This window comes from Diadema setosum, chromosome 22, assembly GCF_964275005.1.
Source record: "Diadema setosum chromosome 22, eeDiaSeto1, whole genome shotgun sequence".
Classification (NCBI taxonomy): Eukaryota; Metazoa; Echinodermata; class Echinoidea; order Diadematoida; family Diadematidae; genus Diadema; species Diadema setosum.
This window is the reverse complement of record NC_092706.1, coordinates 28676094-28690419: the sequence shown is the minus strand read 5'-3', so window position 1 is coordinate 28690419 and position 14326 is coordinate 28676094. Positions and strand designations below refer to the sequence as shown.

Sequence of the window (14326 nt, the reverse complement as noted above, 5' to 3'; positions counted from 1 at the left end):
CCAAAACATAAACCGATGAAATTTGATATCACATATTTACAACGTTAAAATAATCATAAACATGTACATCAAGTTTATCAGTCGTATGATTTCAGTGAATTATGTCTGTCGTTTATGAATCAATCACTCAAAATTGTAATTATATATCTCTGATGGCATGAACTTTCTATATTCTTATGACTTGCAAATTGGGCTGTTACTGTATCATGTTAAACATATGCGAAGTCAATAATCAGGCCAAAATGGTAGTATTTAAGGATACTTAAATACTCAGTATTCATATTTACTATGTACAAATCATGACCTTATAGAGTCATAAGGCTCGGTCAGACTGGCAAAAGATCGCGAAGTTTAAGATCGCGATCTTTAAGATCTCGAAGTTTTGCCAGTGTGACCACAAACTTCCCGCGAAACTTCCCCAAAAACTTCTCGATCTGTTTGCGGGCGGTGCCGCCGAAGCGCGAGGCCATTGTCATGTACAGATTGGCATTGTTACGTCAAAATCACTAGCCGTCCTGGAAAATTAACCCTTTGAGTGCCGATTGACACATAGAGAAATCCCACATCGTCGTGTGAAGTCCCTTGCACACAAAGGGTAAAAAAAAATACAATATTTTTTTATGTCCGGAAGTTTATCTCAAATATTGCCGTACTTCTCTACTTTGAAAAAAAATTCTAGTTGGCATTTCACGAAATAAAATATTTATAATTTCAATCCCACTTTACAGGTCGTTGAACAGCAGCCGACACAGAATGCTATATTGTTTTCTTTTTGCTTTTTTTTTTGTTGGCGTAAATATATGATACAATTATACTGTCTTGTGTATTGTTTGCTTGTACATTTACTCTTTTACCTCATTGGTGGAAATAAATGAAGTACGTTGTATAATGAAAACGAAATACAGCTGTACTGTAAATGACTGTAATCGGAAATGTCTCATTATGACGTCATCTACAGCTCCTGCCAGCATCAAGGATGCCCCTCGCTCCGTCCAGGCGATGGCCGGCAAGGATCTGACCATCACCTGCAACTTTGTGGCCATCCCCGAGCCGGATGTCGTGGTGTGGAGCAAGAACCGCAAGACCATCAAGGAGGACGACAGGATCGAGGTCGACGAGACCGAGACGAGCACGACGCTGATCGTCGGCAAGGCCACGCACGCCGACGCCGGCCGCTACACCCTGCTGGTGGAGAACGAACTCGGCTCCGATGAGGCTACCATCAACGTCAGCGTACTAGGTGAGACGACAGACCAAGCCGGCATTTTGTGTTTGTTTGTTTGTTGTTGTTGTTGTTTTGTTGGTGGTGGCGGTGGTGGTGATGGTTGTGTTGGTGGTGATGCTGACTTTTCTTGGGGGGGGGGGGGGGTGGTGTTCGACTTCAGCAAAGATTTGTCTCATTTCGTAATATTAATACATTATAGCACCTATCTGTAATGGTAAAAATATAAATGTATGCACATTCTCTCTTCACATGAAACACCCTGGATTTAGCCGGTCGTGGTTCTCCCACTGTGACTAGCAATGGGCAGCAAACGGTATCAACCAGGCACATTGTGCCATACGCTTGAATGAATGAATTTCACTAGGGGTCACCAGCACAGATCAATATTGAACTTGACAGTGGTGTTAGCAGCGATATGATGCAATTTTGGCCCTGCGTTCGATTCCAGACAAACCCGACCCGCCAGTGGGCAAGCCGATCGCTTCACACGTTACTCGCGAGTCACTCACTCTCTCATGGACCGGCTCCAGCTACGACGGGGGCAGCCGAATCACCGGGTACGTCATCGAGATGCGTACCGCTGGGGACGGGCCCGAGGGATGGCGACGCATGGCCACCGTCTCCAACACCTCCCACTGTCTGGAGGATCTGAAACCGGAAACAAAGTATCTCTTCCGGATCAGCTCGGAGAACGAGTTTGGGATTAGCGACGCGGGCCAGGAATCCGACGAGATACTGACGGTTGTGAAGGAGCAGAAGAGTAAAGCGGAACCGGCGAAATCCGAGTCTGACTCCGATCGTAAGCCAACCACTGTTTTTCTCTGCTGGTTAAGATATAATATATAGAAGAAAGAAGTGAGAGAAACACAATCATGGAGCTATGGCGGAGTGCCTTTGATAAATTTTGAAAATAAGAAAAGTTCATATTGAAATGAAGGGGTGAAGATAGATTCAAAATTAGATATGTGATTGAAATGTAATGTCAGGTTTCATCACAAACTTTGTTGTTGATAGTATAAAATACTAGTGTCATAATGAATGATATGTTTTAGTCTGTACAATGGTCAGTTGAGGATATACATCGTACGTGTCTTTATTCATTATCATACCTCAGATTGTGATATACACCTACTGGTAATGAACTTTAAAGCATCAGCATAGTACATTAGCACACTTTTTTTGTGGGCATAGCCCGATACGTCGCATGGGTGTTGACGCGTGAGCGTCTGGTTAGTCTAAGTATACAGACTTGAAATTGTCGCGTGAAGATTTATCGCCACGGGCAATGTCATCGTTTCTCAGTATTTGCCTTTAGCAAGTCGGAGACTGGCAAAGAGTTGTCGAATTTCATCATGCACCCATCCCCACACAAACCATGCTTATCTATTACCGTCCTATGCGATGATAGTAGCGAGCTTTAGATAGGCGACGCGAACGCGAAGACGACACAGACCCCAGCCGGGAAACGGCTGTCTCTCACCATTGTGCAGAACGCCATTTTTTTTTTTGCCTAAATAGCGTCTTCTTACAGTTGGCGTCGCAGATCTAAAGCACGCGAGTTTTTGTCTGTGATTGGAAGTTCATGGTACATAATCACGAAAGCGTTGGCATACATGCTAAAACTGCGCTGTTAAAGGTGTTTTGTTGACTTTTAACTGCCAACCGACATATCATAGACAAAGGAAATTATAGTAATTTGTCATGTTTTGTTTCGTTTGATTTCGTTCTCTTTTGTAGAAGATGCAGAGCACGTCGAGTTCCGTCACGTGACCATCAAACCCGACAAAGAGTTCTCAGAGAAGTACGCCATCAAGGAAATCCTCGGAAAGTAAGTTCTGAGATCCAAAGTTTATACAAACTTGTCTAATAAAGCCTGTTTCTGACAATCCCGGCGCTTGCCCTTGACTTTTCCCCTGGCCTTGCCTGTCATGGCAACAAATAAATGCATGCAAAATATATTGCTGGTGTAGAAATCTGTTGAGTATACAGGTGGATGCAATAGCTTGCTACAAAGTCCTAAGATGAGGGAAAGAATATATAGAGAGTTAAATACAGTTAACAAGCCTGCTTATATCATAATATAGAGGTTCATTACCAGGTCATGCAGGGGAGGGGGAGGGGTGAATATGTCCATACATTCAAATATAATTATGAAACAGGTGTATTTTGGAGTTAGATAGGATGAGCTGACCCATAAATTTTCGATGCATTGCCAGGGGTCGATTCGGCACGGTACACAAGTGCGTGGACAAGGTGACCGGTAGGGAGTACGCCGCTAAGATGATCAAGACCATCAAGGCTAGCGAGAAGGAAGCTGTGAGGAACGAGATCGAGGTGATGAACAAACTCCATCACGCCAAGCTCCTGCAATGCCTCGACGCCTTCGAGTCACCCAAGCAGATGATCATGGTGCTGGAGATGTGAGTAGGACCTAAATAATACCCGTGTGTGTATGTCCCCGAGCGTCTATGTGTGTGTATGTCTGCAATATGTGTCTTTGTGTGTATGTCCATGTTTGTGTGTGCCTCTTTTTGTGTCTACAATGTTTATGGCAGTGTGTACGTGTCTCTGTATGTATGTCCATGTTTGTGTGTGCTTGTGTTTGAGTGTACAATGTTTATGGCAGTGTGTATATGTCTGTGTTTGTATGTCCATGCTTGTGTGTGCCTCTTTTTGTGTCGGTGTATGTGTCAAATGTCTCTGCGACTGCACATGTCACAGGGAGTGTTTGTCAGTTTACCTGTGTTTGTGTATACACTGCAGAGGAAACAATGAAATGAAAAGCTCAAAAGTCTACGTCCTCCAGGGCCAATATTGAAATCATAAATATGAAAAAAAAAAAATGATAGGCATATTTATTTACAAACGGCTAGAATTGAAGTCTAATTCAGAGGAAGTGATGAGCTTAATGTGCATGTGAACAGAAAAATTCTGTAATATCCAAAATGTCAGGATAACGAAAGTTATTGCATCAAACAATAATTGTACGCCTTCTGCACGTGACCTGTTTAGCCGATCTTTTTTTTTTTCTTTTTTTTTATCCCGTTTACGAATTATTAAGGTTTCAGGTGTATAAAATTTACAGTGTGACCTGTATTTATGCCTCTCTCTTCCTTCTGTGTGTGTGTGGCGCAGTGTGAACGGCGGAGAGCTGTTCGAGCGGGTCATCGACGACGACTTTTGCTTGACCGAATGTGACGTCATCAAGTTCATGCGTCAGATCTGTAATGGCGTGCGTCACATGCACCAGCAGAACATTCTCCATCTGGACCTCAAGCCCGAGAACATCCTCTGTGTCGACAAGACGGGCAGCCGTATCAAACTGATCGACTTCGGCCTCGCGAGGGCGTTCAACCCCCGCGAGAGCACCAAGGTCATGTTCGGCACGCCGGAGTTCGTCGCCCCGGAAGTGATCAACTACGACGCCATCGGCTTCACCACGGACATGTGGAGCGTCGGGGTCATCTGTTACATTCTGTGAGTGCCCGCCCAAAAGGGCTTATTTATTCATCTATTGATCTTAAATGATTTTTTTTTTCACTTAATAAAGAAGGTTAATGATAAAGGGAGTAAAATGGACCCCAGTTATAACGAAGTCCTCGGGACCGACAGTTTTCTTTCGCTATACAGTGCATCGAAATTTCGTTATAACCAAACGAATAAACAATTAAAAAAAAAAAAACAAACAAAAACAAAAACGAAGAGTCGATAATGTTGCGGCCTGAATTCTTATTTTGTTGTAACCGGAATTTCGTTAACCGTGTTCGTTATAACGGGAGTGCACTGTATGAGTCTGTAAACCATGTGAAGAGTGTTAATTTGAAATCTTGTGATCTCTTCACATGTTTTATGGTAGTTTTGAGCCGATTAAGTCACGGATAGCAACCTATCAGAACATATAGTATGTCCTACTTTTACCGAGTGTCTACTTCTCCAGTTTGATATAGAGTGTTGTGGTATGGGTACAATACTCAATTCAGCTACCTCCAACTCACTGTGTAGCTACGTTTGAGCGATAATGTCTTTATCATCAAAAAGGTCTATTATTTGGACATACACATGTATAGATGGTAAAGAACTAGTAATCGCTCATGAATGTAGCATTGTGAAGCTAAATTATTATCGTTTCGTCCGCCTTCCGTCTCCCAGGTTGAGCGGCTTGTCTCCTTTCATGGGTGACAACGACGCCGAGACGCTGAACAACGTGACCCTGGCCGAGTGGGACTTCGAGGACGAGGCCTTCGACGCCATCTCCGAGGACGCAAAGAGCTTCATCGACGGTCTCCTCATCCAGAAGAAAGAGTTAGTCCGCAAATCCATTATTTGTTTAGATTTATTTCTCTCTCTCTCTCGAGCTGGTTTTAATGTTATATGTCATATTGCAATTTTAGTGGTAGGGTCCGCTCGTGATGCATAACACTTATTGTAACGCTTTTATACAACCTGTATCTTATTTTCTTAACTTCAAAACGCAATGATACTCACGGTTAAAGCTTGGTTTCAATTCATTACATCGAAGGTTTAGACTTAATTGATAATATTGCTCGGTTTCAAGAGTAATTTCAAGTTATTAAAAAGAGGAAACATCGATCATTTTCGGTTACTTTTGGGGAAAGAGAACGAGAAGATGGATACCTCTTCAACCTAGTCTCGTATTCCTCTTCAAACTACAAATATGTAACCCTTAATTATTTCCCAAACATACCTTCTCAAATACTCTGCAGTCCTTCCTTTGAACTTAAGCGCAATAATTTATACTTCCAATAAATGCCACTACCTTGGGGTGTTCTGTTTTGTTTTGTTTTCTGGGGAGGGGTGGGGTCAATACTATTAGTAAGCTTCTTTTGTAGTCGCTTGGTATTGCTTGTCCCTATAGTTTGCAGTTCGATAATTGAAAAAAAAATCGGAATATGTACTGCAGTAGACTGGAGAATTTCTCCGTATCCATGGTTTCAGGGAAAGGATGACAGCCGATGGGTGTCTGGAACACAAGTGGCTGCGAAATGACTCCAGCGACCTCAAGAGTAACAAGATTAGCACCGCCAAGCTCAAGAACTTCGTGGCGAGGAGAAGATGGCAGGTACGTTTCATACATAGAATAATTATTATTCCTAAACCAATCAGGGTTGTTGTTTTTTCCATGAAGAAATGGATTTACCCAGTTTTGAGGGTGGTGTAAACCCCCCCTCCCCCCTCAAAGAAAAAAAAAACCAAAAAACAAAAAACAAAAACAAAAAAACAAAACAAAACAAAAAACAAAACAAAACAAAACAAAAAACAACGCATATCAATTAAAATGCAGGAGGTCATCAAGTAAATCATGTTCAGCACTACTAGGAATTACCAATGTTAATACTCAAAATAATGCTAACGTCTTTGAGTGCTACTTGAAATGATTATACAAATAAAAAGAAATATAGTGAATTTTGCATACCCAGTGCTGCAGCGGTCTTTGTATTTTTTTACTGCTCTCATTAAAGTGGATTTCTTTCAAGATGGCTTTCTCTTTAAAGCTGCTTTATTGGGAATTGGTGCATAAAAAGCTGTGCTTTTTTACATCTCGGAAGAGTACCTTTCTCTTTCTCAAATGAGTTTCCCCTTTGTCGCTTCGGTTGCTTCAAAATTCCATGTCAATATTTGTTTTTCTTCAATTTCGTTCATTGGTAGTTGTCATTGTATACGTATTACTGTGCGATCTATTTTCCTTTATGTCATAGTCTGGTATAATCTCCCTCTTGTTTCCCATTCCCTCCCCTCTCCTCCCCCCCCCCCCCCCATCTCCCCTCAAAGTTTGTAACATTGTGTTATAATTGTATGTATATGTGTGTATTTAGTGGACATCCTTTCCTTGGGTAGTCATTACATGTCATGTAAAAGGGTTGATGATAAAATTTGGGATGGTTGGGGAATTTCGTTTTCCATATTGATATATATAAAAGATTGTTCTTATGTTCTTTAGCCATTTTTCTCTCTCTGTGTAGATATCTCTCAAGTTATACTCCCTATTGACTACAATGCTTATTTACCTTTGTATATACCTCAAACGGGTTTATAACAGATCTAAATGAGTTGTATATGACTGTATGATATATAATATGTTTGTCGGGTATCTTTTTTGTCTTATTATTACAATTGATATCGGAAGGTTCTTATGGCAACTCAGCATATTTCCCTTTCAACATTCAAGAAAATTACCGCATAAACTTTGAACAAAACACATGAATAGGTTACCAATTTGAAAGTCTAATCCTGAAGAATACTTGACATGAAATATGTTTGTGGTTTTTTTTTTTTCTGTTGTTATTGAAGAGGGGGCAACGAATAATTTCCTTTCTTTTTCGTTCTTTCTTTTTTCTTTACACTTTTTTGTTTCACCTTGCTCTATTTTCTTAATTATTGTACCTGTCTTTCATGTTGTTTGTTCGTTTACCTGTTCTTTGTACGGTGTCTTCTTTCTTTCCGTTTTGATAAAGAAAAAGTTAAAAAAGAGCTTTTTGCTAAAGGGTGATAAACTTTTTGTTATGAATGTTGCTCATGTGTGTTGCAAGTTTTGAAAGTTAAAGGGTAGAAATCGTTTTCACGTCTTTCTGTTGAAGCAGAGTGGATCAAACGAGTTAGATTCGAGCTCGTCCGATGTGGAAGAATCAACGGACGATGTACGTGTGTGGTATACGGTGTTCACTTCTTGTGTGCGGTGCTAATACTAACAATCACCAACAACATATTTGCTTTTAATTCAAAACAGTGTTTTGGGGGCGCAATATAGCCAATGGCGTGGTACTAATATTCGAGGGTTATATCATATCTGATATCATCTGCGAAGAGGACCTACTACTAACAGTTTTTTTTTTATAATTTTTTTTTGTTTATAATCTTTTCCTTTTAAGAGTGTGATTGAATTTTTTATGCAAGACTGAGGTTTGAAGTGTTCACACATCATTCATAGATGCGATTATGATTATCGTATGTCGCTGAATTCAATCATAATTTTGTGCTTCACATATCGATAACCTGCTCAATCATTATTTATTCATTTATCAGTATTAGTAAACTGGACATGCACGCAATTAAAATCACCGTTAATCTAACGGGTTAAAGAGTCTCTCAAAGTATACAATGTCATGTAATGTCATTATGACACTGGGATAGGAATGATAAATATGTCTTGGTTAAAGTCACGTGGGTGCAAATCAATGTCATCATTCGAGACATGACGTAACAGTGTATTACTTTAGGTCGTCACGGCCCATCTTCACGCATCGTACTGATGTCTCGTAGACCCTCGAGAAAGATAAATCTATAGACTTTAAAATAAACGTTTAAAATGCACCTTTATACAGTGGACTCCCGTTATCACAAAGTCCTCGGGACCCACACCGGCAGTTTTCAAACATTACATCGAAATTTCGTTATAACCGAACAAAATATTAAACAATAAAAAAAAAATAGAGCCATTATGTTGCGGCCTGAATTTTTACTTTGTTGTAACCGGAATTTCGTTATAACCGTGTTCGTTATAACGGGAGTGCACTGTAGCTCTTCTCACATTTGAAGCTTTGATATGACATATTTCGATCGAATAAAACATTGGAATTCAAGGTTAACTTTCGATCCTTTCATATAAAAGAAAATAAATAAATCTATCATAAATTCGTAAGAGCCACGTTTTTTGGGGAAAGAGGACGGGAAATAAGGAAGCACTTTAAAGATCAGCCACTGACGTATTTCGGGCATTTATGAGATGGCTAGTCACGTATGATAAGCACAACTCATGGCCTTTTTAACTCATACCTGATATGCAGTGATGCTTCAGTTTATTACCATAATAATTTTGAATTTCATATTCTGATTGACCCAATGACGTCACTCATGTAACATTTCTAAGCTCGTTATATCTAATGCTTTTACTCCATATTTGAACATAATTATCATTATTTTTTTTTATAATTTTGAATAAATTGCTGAAATTTCCTGGAGTGCAACTGGTGAATGCAGAACCCAGAACTGACACAGGAAAGCAAAAACTCGCGTTCTGTTTAAAATTAAAAATTACACCCACAAGAATTGCGAATTCATATATTTCATTAATTTGAATTAATGTTGATTTATTAACCCTATTCTAACTGGGCTATTTGAGACCAAGTTTTTACTGAGGGGGGTCAATTTGACCCCCCCCCCCCCCTTCAGATCTCGGCCACCGATCGCGCGATCGCCGCGAAATTTTGCCTGAAGATAGAGCTGGATGTCAACTACAAGATTCCATGGTCATACAATAGAAAAATATTGCCTTTCTATTTTTAATAAATTAATTATGCAAATTTGTGCATGAAATCATATTTTCACCAATAACTCCATTAAAAAGACTGAAGTATTGCTAAATTTTTGTGTCAGAATTCCTTAAGACATATCAAACAATTTTCATGTAAAAAAATAGCACAATCAAAATCAATTTCTTTTGTTTTTTATTGTTTTGTTAATTTCTTATGTATTTTATTGTTTTTTCGACCTTTTGTTTTCTATTGTTTTTTGCCAAAATTTGTTGTAGGCACTTTTTCAGGCTTATCTACACTAGAATTGATTAATTTCAATGGTTAAAAGTTGAAATAATCTAATTTATATCAATTTAACCAAAAAACACAATTTGCATTCAATTTGCACACGATATCATGAATTTGAGCTGTTTTCGGGTTGACATGCATATGCATAACATTACGTAACTTCAGAACGGTGTACCCGGACGTCGCAAATTTGGTCTCAAAATATGCGGAAGACTTCAATGAAAAAAGTCAAGAAACGACGCGGCAAAATCTTTGCGCGTTGCAGAATCGTGGCGCGAAACGTCAAGGGGGGGGGGTCAATTTGACCCCCCCCCCCCCCAGTTAGAATAGGGTTAAGGAAAAGAAAAACTCGTCAGTATACAGAGTGGCGTGAACCAAGTACTGAGTATCTTTGAAGAACAAGTGCAACTGAACTTCACTGCTCAGTCATTTCTCGATTGAATGAGACTAATGCTGATATGTATCATCAATGCCAGGTTCTAAATATTACTAATCGTCATCAACACCATCTCATTTCCACAGAAAACTGCCACAGCCGTTCGTGCCATCGGGCGTATGGCGTCACTCTCGCTCTTCGGAAGCGCTAAAAAGTCTGCTGACACCAAGGCCCAGTCCCCGGCGCTTCCGTCGCCGAAGGAGAAGGTGGAAAGTGAAGCGGCGCTTCCAACGCCTCCCAAGAGCGACACCCAAACAAAGACCGAGTCTTCTGCAGCGCCATCTACGGCGAAGACCGAAAACACTAAACTCGAGAGCGACCTTATCGTGCGAGAGGATAGCGTGAAGCTTAACACGCAACCCAAAGTAGAGGATGTGAAATTAAATGACAGCCGATCAGCAAACGACAACAAAAAGGTTAGCGAGGAAGCGGCGAGCGACGGCGCTGACGACGAAGGAGACGAGGTTGATGGTCTGAGGAAGGATTTGAACCAGAACATTCCTGGAGCGCCTCACTTCACAAAGGAGATGGTTGACTGCGAGGTCTTCGAAGGAGACAGCGCGCGCTTCGACTGCTGCGTGGCCGGTGACCCGGAACCGGATATCAAGTGGTTCCAGGATGGCGTCGAGATCGAGGAGAGTGCTCGATTCATCTTCGACTACGACGACGGCGGCCTGTGCTCGCTGATCATCAGGAGAATCCAGGAGGACGATGAGGGGGAGTATTCGATCACGGCAACCAACAGCAAGGGAGAGGCGACATGTGTGGCGGACTTACTGGTGGATGGGTTCTAGAGTTTAGTCTTGGCATTTTATCAGCAGATGTAACCTTGAAGATCTAATGTGCGCACGGACGTTAAATCAGTATAACACACGAAATAGTGTGGGCAAATGTCTGTTGTGCTATGCCCTTTGTGACTTTAAACAGCAATAACTGCGGTCAAGCTGACAACAATGACATTTACGTACTGCGTCTCTGCGAGAACACAGCCAGATACCGACAAAATGGATTATGACTTTGCGGCTCTTCTGCAGACCACGTGCACAAGAGTCGAGTCAAAGATGACAGATATGATTGGTGCTTCCGAAACTAATTTTGTTATGGCGATTATTTTATTTTTTTTTTCTAATCACAGAAGCAAAGTACACAGCAATAATACGCTGTTTAGTAGACAAGATTGAATAGCTTCAACAGCGCGGGGAATGTCCGATTTTCCCTTGAAAGGTACACTACTGGACACCAGGGGGTTCGCCCAGTTTGAAAAGATCTACAACTGGTCAACCCAACCTCGATAGGAGCAGAGCGAGATGTCAAAAGGAGCAGTTGTCTACGTGATGGAGAATAAGGTGAACCTATGTGGCACATCTTTTATTATTCTTATGAGAACAAAATTTACATCAAAACACTTTTGACATTATTTTTACCTATCCTACATGCGAAGGAATGTTCTGTTCTTTTTTTTTTTCTGTGAATGGCTTTTCAGCCACATCAAACCACAGGTTAAGATTTCAGACTTATGTTATATTACCAGAGGTAACTTATTTAAACGTGTATTCATTACGATATTTTGTATTATCGTTTTATAGAACATGGACTTAAGCTGCCAAAGTGTGTAAAAATCTACGCACTTGCCTGCTTGTATAGATATAAGATTGTGCTTATTGTAACTAGGATTGTTTTCTAGTGTTATGTAAGATAAAACACGGACGCAGCATCCGAGACGATTGTTTTAGTTCCTTTGGGTATCGCGTTTTACGAAACGATAACATAATGGCTTCCACCAACAAAACGGAGTATTTCCACATCTGCATCCAGATGTTTGCTTTTTGATATCATTCCTAACGAATGAATATCGAGTCACATCTAAAAGCAAATTGCGTCTTATCCAGAGCTTCTAAGAAGACTTTTGATATGTATTAACACGACGCACAAAAAGAAAAGTTGTGTCTCTTTTGTATAACGGGCCTTTGAGCAGTATGCGTTGTAAATAATATTTAGCTAGTCTCGGACTGGTAGGCCTATGCATAGTATTTTTTAATAGAAAAAACTGATTAAACTTAGGGTATAAAAGAGCTTCGAGGTACAACTTGACCTAGATGTCTCCTGCCCTCAGTATTTCGTTGTTGTTGTTTTTTCCAGGTCAATGTCGTAGTGAGATGTACAATGTAATAAAATTATAGACTGTGGTATACATGGCTTATAGAGTTACATATTGCGACCTTTTGGGATGTCGGGAGTTTTATAATACATTATGCCTTCATCATGCATTGATTCAATTGGTCCTGGTCATGTCTTGTTCTCAGACCAAAATTGATTATGGCTACCAGTGGTGTGTAAACATGTGTGGATAAACACTGAAACATTTTATGCGCTTGTTGATTGAAAAAATAATACAATTATTCACATCTGTGCATGAATAAATAATTATGATCAATAATCTTATTCACGTGCCACACTAAATAAGATTTTTTTTTCGTACAGACGATATCGTGAAAACTGGTTTTATATGCATCATAGTCATTAATACTATGATATTGCATCTTGACATTCTGCAATGAATAATACACAAGTGTATGATACATATACTCATCATAGAGATACGGATTGTATCCATGTATATGCAATTAATTCGTTATACATAATATATATTATCATTATTACTGTTACTCCTACACATTGGTGCGAATTTTTGTAAGGACCAACTTGTATATTTGCCATTCCAGAATGTTCCAGTGTTGTAAATAATGCTTATATCCAGTAGATTTTAGAAATTATTCTCCACCATTTACCAGGTATTGATATTTTTTATCAAGAAACAAAATTATTTTATTTGACATGTGTACACTGTGTCGTTTGATATATCAGAGAATTCAATTGGTTATTTCAAGTTTTTTTTCCGTTGATGTTACCAACGAAACGCAAACGTTAAATATCTTTGTGGTTGGCGCTATACTCATTGACCAGCATTATATGCGTATTAACACCTCTTCAAGCAGCTAACATTTTTATACAGCATGGATTGGGTAAGTGATGCGAAACTTTCCGAAATTTTAACATCGCATTTTTGGAGATGTATTGCCAAATGTATTGGCACATTTTCTTGTGTCGTGTATTACAAGCCTTGGCATTTACGAACACATCATACGTATTGGACAAACATGTTTAATGATGTTCAGTTTTTGTAAGATTGTTTTGTGTTTTTATGATATTCCCAGATATGGGTACTTTTTGATGCTTTGCTTCCTTGTCTTCAAAACGAAGTCTATGCATGTGTATCACAAACTATTCATTGTATTATTAATTTTGGAGTCAAAATATAGTAATCAGAGTGTATGAGTTGTCCATGTATTTTTTTTTTCTGAAATGTAATAAAAACAGGTCAAATAACGTAAACGTGTGTGCACCCTGCTATTTGTGTCTAGACTAAACGCGTCGTATCTGTAGACATCAGCGGGTGAATTGCAAAGAACGATTTTGATTTACGTACAGGGCACTCCCGTTATAAATAAAATGGTTATAACGAAATTCTCGTTAAACGAAATCAAAATTAAGGTCCCAAAATTATCATCTATGTAATTACGTTTATAATTACACGATTCTGTGCGGTTATAACGAGATTTCGATACAAGGAAAGAAAATCGCCAGTCCCGACGACTCCGTTATAACGGGCCAGTACACTGTATTCTTTATTTTGATTGGGCACAATTAAAAAGCAAGCGACCACGGGACGGTAACATTATTATTATAATTATTATTATTATTATTATTATTATTATTATTATTCCTTTTTTAATACATAGTGTATAAAGGAATGGGGGGGGGGGGAAAGGGATATAGTGCTAGGGGCACAACCGCTGCAGCCCTCTAGGGGACTCGAACCAGGGATCTAGTGATTAACAGCTTGTGGTCTTCATCCTCTCAGCCACATAAGCTTCTCAATGTAACAGAATTATTACCCCAACACTCTTGAAGGGATGGTACATGTATACTTTTGGGTGAGAGGAGGGATTCAGATTTGACTTTTTTGCGAGATGATTAGAAACCACTTATGAAAATAATATTCAAGAGTATGCAATTCTGAGAGAAATTCAAATTTTATTTGATAAA

The 14326-nt window shown here is 39.6% G+C and overlaps 1 protein-coding gene across 1 annotated transcript in view; it reads left to right on the top strand.

Moving 5' to 3' along the window:
- The window catches only part of LOC140245274 (myosin light chain kinase, smooth muscle-like), a 172134-nt gene extending 160547 nt beyond the window's left edge, over window positions 1-11587 (top strand). Inside the window, exons 22-29 of the mRNA XM_072324857.1 lie at window positions 959-1240; window positions 1674-2024; window positions 2963-3053; window positions 3442-3645; window positions 4361-4702; window positions 5375-5527; window positions 6182-6305; window positions 10306-11587. Of these exons, the coding sequence (XP_072180958.1) occupies window positions 959-1240; window positions 1674-2024; window positions 2963-3053; window positions 3442-3645; window positions 4361-4702; window positions 5375-5527; window positions 6182-6305; window positions 10306-11013 (2255 nt within the window). The 3' untranslated portion in view covers window positions 11014-11587. The remainder of the gene's footprint in view (window positions 1-958; window positions 1241-1673; window positions 2025-2962; window positions 3054-3441; window positions 3646-4360; window positions 4703-5374; window positions 5528-6181; window positions 6306-10305) is intronic.
- Window positions 11588-14326: the final 2739 nt, after the last annotated feature.